The following is an 8,835-nucleotide window of genomic DNA, read 5'->3' on the forward strand; positions in this document are numbered from 1 at the left end:
CGGGGGGGGGCGATGGGGGCTGAAATCCACCCACACTCCATCACCAGTTCCGGGCCCTGCCCCCGTCAGCACTGTGTCCATCTAGAGGAAAATGATGAACTAGCTGTGGCCCTGGGTGGACACCTTGTCCGACCCTACAGGAGAGCTAGGACTCCATCCTCAGTGGCTGAGGTGGGGCCGGGGGTGGGGGGAAGAGGGAGGAAAATTCGGGGAAGCCAAGCAGTGAGTGTGCGTCAGCCTCGGCGTGGGGTTCAGAGCGTCACCAAGGGCCACACAGGGCAACTTGTTGCCACACACGCGACACTGCCTGGGAGCTCTGGGTGCTGGGTGGGATGGGGGTTTCGGGAACGCCAAGGCCGCCAGCTGACGGCGCCTCGGCACACGCAGGCATCTCCCTGCGGTGCCTTCCGGCTCGAGTGGATGGTCTGAAACTAGCCCGGCCCGGAAGTCCAGCCCCTTCCCCGTTCCCCCGCTGCTCTGAGCGCTGCAGTGTCTCGGTTCAGCCCCACACAGATGAGGCAGACGGGAAACCCAGGCCCAGCGCCCGGGGCCTGGAGTCCCACGCGAGTGTGGGAGGGGGTGGGGACCAGCGTGGCCTCCTGGGCTCCTGGGGAGGTCCCGTGGGTCAGCCAAGCTGTCACCTGTGCAGCTTCTCTACTTCCTGGCCGGTGGTTTTGAGCCAGGCGCTATGTCTCAGAGTCTCGGCTTCCTTGAGTGAGATGAGTGGTTCCTGCTCTGTGGGTAAACGTGAGGGCACGTGCAGGCGCCGTGGACCCTGGTGCTGAGCGGCCTGGGGGCTCCTGTACGCACGCCATGCTGGTGTCACCGTGCTGGTGGCTGCGCAGCGGCGGCCGCGTTTCTGCAGGGAGGAGAGGACCTTGCCCGCCCAAGCACTGCAGCCCCTTGGTCCAGGGAGGGCTTGGTGCTCACGTCTCCTTCTGCCCACCAGGCCGTTTATGCCCAACCTGGTGCCGCCCAAGATCCCCGACGGAGAGAGAGTGGACTTTGACGTGAGTGGGGGCTTGGGGAGGGCAGGCCCCCTGGGAGAGAGCTCAGGACCTCCTGGCGGAGGGGAGGTCATGGGCGGGGGGCACACAGTGCCCGACAGTGTCCTGGGTCCGGCCCCAGCTGCTCTCCTGGACCCAGGCCCCTCCCCCCTGGCATGGGTGCGGTGGGCAGCCTCTGAGCCCCGCCTCCCCGCAGGACATCCACCGGAAGCGCATGGAGAAGGACCTGAACGAGCTGCAGACGCTGATTGAGGCGCATTTCGAGAACCGCAAGAAAGAGGAACAGGAGCTGATCTCCCTCAAAGACAGGATCGTGGGTGTCGGGCGCCTCCCGGGGCCGGGGGTGGTCCAGCAAGAGCCCCTGGGGCCCCAGCACCCTACCCCCGAGGGCTGGAGCCGAGTCATCATCTCTGCCCCCCACCTCGCTCCCCCCGGGCCCCCCCCCCCGCCCCGCCACTCACGGAGGGGAGATGCGGTGACCTCCGGGATCCCAAAACATTCTCCGGGGGACAAGAGGCTGTTCGCCTTCCTTTCTCCCCTCTACCTCCCGTGCTGCTTGGCCGACGGCAGGACGTGGCCTCTGCCTCCAGCACAGGGCAGCGGCCGGGGCGGGGGGGGGGACACTCAGGGGACACGGAGAAGCCCACCGACACTTTTCAGACGTTGACGTCAGTCCCACAGCGGGCGCTCCCTCCGCAGGAGGAACGGCGGGCAGAACGGGCGGAGCAGCAGCGGATCCGGGCGCAGCGAGAAAGAGAGCGGCAGAGCCGCCTGGCCGTGAGCGACCCCGCCCGGGCCCTCCGCGCGCGCGCAGACAGGGACTCGGCCCGGGGCGAGCACCCGCGCGACGCTGGGCGTTGCGTGCGCGACTAGACAGAAAGGCCCCGAGCGGTTAAGGCACCCCCTCCTCCTCCCTGCACAGCGCGCTCCCGGGAACTGAGGTGCCGCGGCCCCCGTCCTGTGCTGCTGCTGGGGCCCCGCCCCAGTGATGCCGCCCACCCCTGGGGCTTCCTGTTCCTGGCCTGGGTGCGGGGACCCTCACTGTCAGGAGTTGGGACCCCGCTCGCTCAGTCCCGTGTCCCCGGCCGACAAACTGCACCACCAGGCCCCATGCCCGAGTGCCCTCAATCCCCAGGACAGTGTGCTTGGCCACAAGGACCGCCAGCGCCAGCCCGGAATCAGGGTGTCCGGCCCCCAGCCCTAATCCACTCCCTCCCTGCCGGAAACCAGGAGGAGAGGGCCCGCCGAGAGGAGGAGGAGAGCCGGAGGAAAGCTGAGGATGAGGCCCGGAAGAAGAAGGCTCTGTCTAACATGATGCATTTTGGAGGCTACATCCAGAAGGTGGGGGGCCTCCAGGCGTCCTGGGTCGTGAGGAGTGACTGTGCGCGGGATCCCGGGAAGAGATGTCCAGCCGCTGTTGCGAGACTGAGTTCTCACGCCAGACCCGAAGCTGGCCCTCGCAGCAGCTGGCTTTCCCTGGGAGGGACTGCTGGGATGAGCGCTGTGAGCAGAGCCCAGAACGCCACTGCCCCTCCCAGCCCTAGCCCCACGCTGGCTGGTGGAGCCGGCAGGCCCTGTGCCCCGTCTCACATCCACCGTGTGTGGCCTCATGCAATCCCGGAGCCTCAGTCTGCTCATCTGTAAAATGGGGTTAATGTCCACCCTGCCTGCTCTGAGAGGGTCAGACGAGCTACCCTGGAGTGCGGCTAAGTGCTGCCTGGACGCAGGCTGGTTTGCTCCTGGGAGCTCACCCCCACCAGATACCCCATTCCCAGGGGCGGAGAGATGGGAAGTTGAACTCTGCGCAGCGGACACATCAGAACATTTTCTTAGATGTCCAAGTCCCCAGCTCAGAACTGGGCCAGCCTCCTGGCCCCTGCGCCCCACGGCGACCCTACGAGCGGGGGCCCTGCTGTCAAACATCCCCACCCCACCCTGGACGCACGTCCAGTAACTAAGGTGGCCCGCAGCACGGCTGAACCCTCTCCTTCCTGTGTCTCTGCCTGTGTCCCCGTGCCCTCCTCTCTCCCTGTCTCTGTCACTGTTGCATCTTTCTCTCTGGGTCTTCCTCTTGCTGTCCTGGCTCTGCAGGCCCAGGTGGGTGCCAGTCCTCAAACCCTCCTCCTCCTTGTAGTCTGGGGAGCCCCAGGAGGGGAAGGCATTGGGCTGGGGGGAGATGTGGGGAGGTAGGGGTCCAGGGAGCCCCCACCTGTCTGTTTCCTGGGGAGCCCAGGCAGTTGCTGGCCTGGGGGTTGCAAGGCCGAGCCTCTGTCCCCGCTGGGTTTGGGGGTGTGGGGATAGGAGGGGGTGTTCACTAACCCATTCTCCTGCTTCTCACCCCCTCCAGACGGAGCGTAAAACTGGGAAGAGGCAGACGGAGCGGGAGAAGAAGAAGAAGATTCTGGCCGAGAGGAGGAAAGTGCTGGCCATCGATCACCTGAACGAAGACCAGCTGAGGTGGCTGCCCGCTCGCTGGGGCTGTTCCCGCGAGGGAGGGGCGTCGGGCCGAGGGCAGGGGCACCGGCTCGCCTGAGCCGCCAGGGGGCGCTGCCGCGCCACTTATTCCGTCGGCGGCTTTGGCGGGACCGCGACGGGCTGGCCGGGGCGGCAGAGCCCCGCTCCCCTTCCCCACCTGCGCAAGATGTTGGTGCGACCCCCACCCCTCCGCGCTTCGGGGCTGTGCCCTGGCGGCGCCGGTGCCCCGTCCTCAGTCCCGGGCACTGCAGTCAGCCGGGGTGGGGGGCCTTGGCAGGCCTGGAGTGGGGGGAGGGCCGGGAAGGGGAGCGGTCCAGAGCAGCAGGGAGGCAGGTGAGGCCCCTCCTTACTGCCCCCGCCCACGGCCTGTTTAGGGAGAAGGCCAAGGAGCTGCGGCAGACCATCTACGACCTGGAAGCGGAGAAGTTCGACCTGCAGGAGAAGTTCAAGCAGCAGAAATACGAGGTGAGCCGTCGTGTGACCCTGTGCCTCGCTCGTGTGGCCGCTGGTCTGGCTGGTGCTTCTGGAGTCTGAGGGTTCGCTGCGGCTGAGCAGACACTTCCCGGGGTTCCAGCCCTGGGGTCTCCCCACTTCTGGCCTCGAGGCAGCAGCTCAGCCCACTGAGCTCGCACGACGGGGGGACCAGGATGCACCGGGCCAGGCCTCCTGGCGGAGGTGGTGGCGGGGACGCAGCCGCTTACTTCTCACCGTGATGGCCCGGGGCCCTAGTGTGGGGTCCCGGGAGAAGTAGCGGGGTCCCGGTCCTGCCCGTCCCATCCCCAGGCCAGCCGGGCCCTGAGCCCAGTGGGTGCCGCGGGGTCACTCTCTCTGGCCTCCTTTTCTTACAGATCAACGTTCTCCGCAACAGGATCAATGACAACCAGAAAGTGTGAGCATCCCAGCTCCATCCCCCCCGCCCCCTTCCCCCTCCTGCCTGTTTCCCAGGCCTCCCGCCCCTTCCTCCTCTCCCTTAGGGTCCAAAAGCTCCCCACCCCCACCCCCACCCACCCCTGCCTGAGGCTGCTGCCCTGTTGAGTCTCTGGAGGCAGCTCCAGGTGGCCCCCCGCCCCTCTCAGCCCTCAGCAGCCCCCCACGCCCCCCACCTACCCACCGTGGAGGGCTGCCCCGCGTCCTGTCTGACCGGGCCCTGCTTCTCCTGCAGCTCCAAGACCCGCGGGAAGGCCAAAGTCACCGGGCGCTGGAAGTAGAGCCGCAGCTGCCTTCTCCCGGGATCTGCGCCTCGCGGTGCCCCCGCCCTGCACACCCCCGGCTCCCGGGGTCCCCCAGCACTGGAGGCCCGCTCCCGCCCACACACCAGCAGCTGGCCCAGCCGGAAGCCGCACTCGTGCCCCACCACGCCCCCACGCCCCCACGCCCCCCCTAGCCAGTAATAAAGGCCACCACGCACCCACGGCATCCTGTCACTTCTCTTTAGAGGGAGGGAAACTGAGGCCCACCCTGGCCTCGCAGGGACTCGGGGCGGACAGCAGCCCTCAGGGACACAGGCCCCTGGACCAGGGCTTTTGGTCGCTCCTGGTGGGGAGAGGGCGCGGCCCGGGGATGACCACGCTTTCCCCAGCCTGGGCCGCAGGGCAGAGAGGCTGTGATGGGAGCCCCTGGCGGCACCTCATGGCCCCCAGGCTTCACGAGTGAGTCACTCCCGGGAGCGATGAGGCCTCTGTGCACACCTGCTGTCTTCCTTTCTGGGCCAGGGTGCGAGAAGCAGGTGGAGGAAGGAGGCCAGTTTCATCAGGCGGCTTCTCGCGCCTCAGAGGCCTGGGCCCGTCTGCATGCCCCGGTTCCCCCCACCATCTGGAGGTCCTCTTGGGCTTGAACTGCGAGCCGGGGTCGCAGGGTCCCTGAGCTGAAGAGGACGGGGCCCTGGTCCAGTCGGCAGAGGACGCGGAAGCCGCGTGGGAGGGAGCGGGCCGCCCTGCTCTCTGGGGTCCCCTGCATGCAGCTGTCCCTCCGTCCGGGGTCCTCTGCTCAGTTCTCCCTCCACCTGAAGGGGCACTGCCTCCCACCCTCTTCCAGGCAGAGTGAGCTCGTTTCTCCCTGCTCTGCACACCCTGGCCAGTAACTGTCACGGTCTCGCCACCTCTTACGCACGGAGGGCAAGTTTCCTGTTCTCTGGGCGTCGCCCTTCCATGCTCGAGAGACGTGTGGGCCTCTTCGTCATGTGCTGTGTGCCGAGCCCCGTGGGAGACGCTGAGATGAAGAGGCTATGGTCCCAGGGCACCTGGGAGGGGTGGGGCCTGGGGTCTTGGCCTCATTCCTTGTTCATTCACTGAGTCATTCAGTAAATGTCTCCTGAGCCCCAAATGTATGGTAGCTGCTGTGCCGGGCAGGGGCGCTGTGATTAGACAGGGCGGCCCGACCCTCAGGAGCGCGCAGCCCCGTCGGGGAGAGGCACAGCAGCAGAAGGGTCCAGCTCCGCGCGATGGCAGGGGCGCACGGGGGCTGAGGCAGCGCAGACCAGGGCCCCCCGGCCTCGCCCCGGCAGGTAGGAGGCCTTCCTGGAGGAAATGGTGTCCTCACCAGGCCCCAGAGAGTGAGGAGGAGAAAGTCGGGGTGGGGGCGGGCAGGGAGGGAAGAGGGGCAGCACAGACACAGGCCCTGGTAGCAGGGGCCAGCCTGACGCGTTCACGGAGCCCGAGGGCTTGTGGTGGGACCGGGAGGGCCCCCAGCACCGGCCTGAAAGGGCAGGGAGGCAGGTGGCAGGACCTCGGGCCCACGGGGGCTCTCACCACTGCCCCCGAGAGACCCACCAGAGCTCCTGGGCACGGCCCACCTCACGCTCCCCAGTCGACAGCTGCACCAGTGTCCCAGCCTCTCCTCCGTAATGGTCCCCTCTCCTGCCACCAGAGAGAGGGGCATCGAGCCCAGAAGTGGACACCAGAATTTTCCAACCACCACCAAGTCCCCACGGGCTCTGCTTCCTGTGTCCCAGCATCTCCCTGGGGCAGCAGGATGGGATGATGGTGAGGTCTCCGTGCCGAGCACTGCACCTCCCCTCCCGACAGGGTCCTCATGCCCGTCTCTCTGCTTCAGTGGGCATGGTCTTGCCTTTGAAAACCCCGTGCAGAGGCGGACGCGGAGGGCAGCTTCCCTGAGGCCAGGTCCCGCTTCTCTCTTCTCCTGAGGTCCCCCGGTGCCCAGGAGAGGCCCTCGGGTGCCCCAGTGCCATCCCCATGCAGAGCTGGCTGTGCTCTGACTGTGGCAGGTGGTCCAGTCCCCACCCTGGCATCGTGAAACGAGCCCTACCCTTGACCCGAGTGCCGCCTCTGGCTGGAGGCCAGCAGGCCCCTGTGTGCCCTTCCGTTAGCACCACCCATAAGCGAAGGGTCTGGGCAGGCGGGCTCACCAAGGAGAGAGTGAGTGAGGGCCAGGGCCCAGAGCCCAGGGCAGGGGGCCCTTCCAAGTCCAAGGCAAGGGTGTGCGCTCTCCCCATTCTCTCCTGGGAAGCGGGGGGACCACGACATGTGCACTGAAACCCTTCGATGGACTCAGGATGTGGAGGTGCCTGGGGTGGGGGCACGCCCGCCTCTCCCTCAGCTCTTCCTTCCATCATTCTCGTGCTGTCCACGCAGCAGGGCCAGAACCAGGCACTAAAGGTGGGGGATGGCCAGAAGCCGGCCTGGGTGTCCTGACCAGCTGCCCATCAGACACCTGACCCCTGCTGTGCCCAGCGTCCCCTGTACCCCAGGCGCCCCAATCCTTCCGGGCCCCACCTTGCCCTGCTTTGGCCACACCCCTTGCCTCGGGGATCTGTCGGTCCCCTGTGTACCCACGTGCTCAGGGAAAATGACCTCCAGGCTCCGAGGCTCTGGGTCAGAGACGGAGACCCTTCCCGTCCCTCAGGCTCTCTCTCCACACTGGTGCGCGTCCCGGGCAGAGCTGGTTCATATTATGCCCACTTTCAAGGTGGAAAAGCTAAGAGACAACAACGGGTTCTCCTGGGGCCTGCTTGCCTTGAAACCCAGCGCTTCCGGCTGGAGAGCACATCAAAGTCCAGCCCTGCACTTCCCAGCTCTGTGGCTCTGAAGGCAAGTTACTTGCCTTCTCTGTGCTTGAGTTCCCTCATCTGAAACCTAGAGCCGCACCTGTGCGGTGACCAGTGCTCGCTGCCCATCAAGCGTGTGACGGATGTTGGCCGCTGCCTCTGCTGATTCGGCTGTAACCTGTCACCGGCCCCCTCCGGGGCTCAAGCCAGGTCAGCAGCGCTGGGCCCGGGCTGGCCCTCCTCGTGCAGGGTCTACGGAGCCCCCAGAAGCCTCTTTTCTCTCTGGGTTCCAGGTCAGGCCTTCTCCTTTAGAGACCCCGGGGCTGGGGGCAGCACCGCCCTGCTGCTGCTGGCTGGCCCCGCCCGGAACTGGCTCCCAGCTGGGGCTCCACCCCTGATACTGCAGGCTGGTTTCTTGAAAGGGTAGGGCAGGGCCTGCCCTGGGGCCTGGGGGGGGGGGGGGGGGGGTGGGGGTGGGGGGGGGCTGGTGGCGCTCCTCCTGGCCAGGCTGTCCCACAGGCCCAGGTGTCTGTGTCCCTGCGGACTCGCCGTGGCACTGGCCTCTCTGGGTTCACTTCCCCTGGGAAGTCCAGCCCGCCCACCAGGCCGACCTGGGCGGAGACAGTGTGAACTGGAGAAATGCTTGGGAGAGGGCAGGCTCACCCCTTTCCCCACACACAACACGCCCGCAGGTGTTCCTCGCTCTGCCCCCGTGCACGCCTGTGTTGGCCACTTTACATGTGTCCTCTCTGGCCAACCGCCCACGGTCCCCAGGCCACATCCCCTGTCGATAGGGAAACAGGTTCAGAGGTTTAGGCGCTGTCTGAGGGCCGTTCACTTAGTAAGTGCAAAGCCGGGGTTTGAACCGGATCTATGGCTCCAGAGCCAGGACTGCCTAGCTAGCTCGCGGGCCTTGCTGCTGGGAGCACCCTAAACCTCCCCAACTTCAGAGCCCCCCCGCCCCCCGGGAACCCTGGGAGCCCTGTGGGGTGGCCTGGGTCGATGCAGGGCAGGAGGGCAGAGCTGGGCTCTGCTCCCTCCCCACCAGCCCAGAAACAGCAGCCCCTCCTGGCAGCCTCTCTGCCCCCTTGGGAGCTGGGGGACCAGACAGGGGATGTACCCTGTTCAGCACGGGAAGGCCAGCCTGAAGGGCAGGGACTCAGTCAGGGGCCTCCCCCTTCTCGGGGCAATGACAGCCCATCCTTGTGACCATGTGGTTGGGGGGAATCAGGAAGCACCTGTCACTGCTTTGCTGCTGGGTCACCCCGACTGCACAGAGAGGGACCCCAGGGTGGAGGGGCTGGGCCTGGCTGCCCTGTATTGCTGGGGTGACAGGGACGCCCCAGGGAA

General features: G+C 66.8%; 1 protein-coding gene across 1 annotated transcript; it reads left to right on the top strand.

Moving 5' to 3' along the window:
- The first annotated feature begins 840 nt into the window (after positions 1 to 840).
- On the top strand, positions 841 to 4,884 carry TNNT2 (troponin T2, cardiac type). The gene is made up of 8 exons (XM_079935621.1): positions 841 to 1,010; positions 1,204 to 1,320; positions 1,707 to 1,784; positions 2,238 to 2,348; positions 3,355 to 3,464; positions 3,857 to 3,947; positions 4,331 to 4,371; positions 4,645 to 4,884. Exons 1-8 carry the CDS (start codon positions 957 to 959, stop codon positions 4,688 to 4,690), a joined length of 648 nt encoding a protein of 215 aa, XP_079791747.1. The 5' UTR covers positions 841 to 956; the 3' UTR covers positions 4,691 to 4,884.
- The last annotated feature ends 3,951 nt before the right edge of the window (positions 4,885 to 8,835 follow it).

The sequence above is a fragment of the Stenella coeruleoalba genome (assembly GCF_951394435.1).
Source record: "Stenella coeruleoalba genome assembly, chromosome: 1".
In the NCBI taxonomy this organism is placed as follows: Eukaryota; Metazoa; Chordata; class Mammalia; order Artiodactyla; family Delphinidae; genus Stenella; species Stenella coeruleoalba.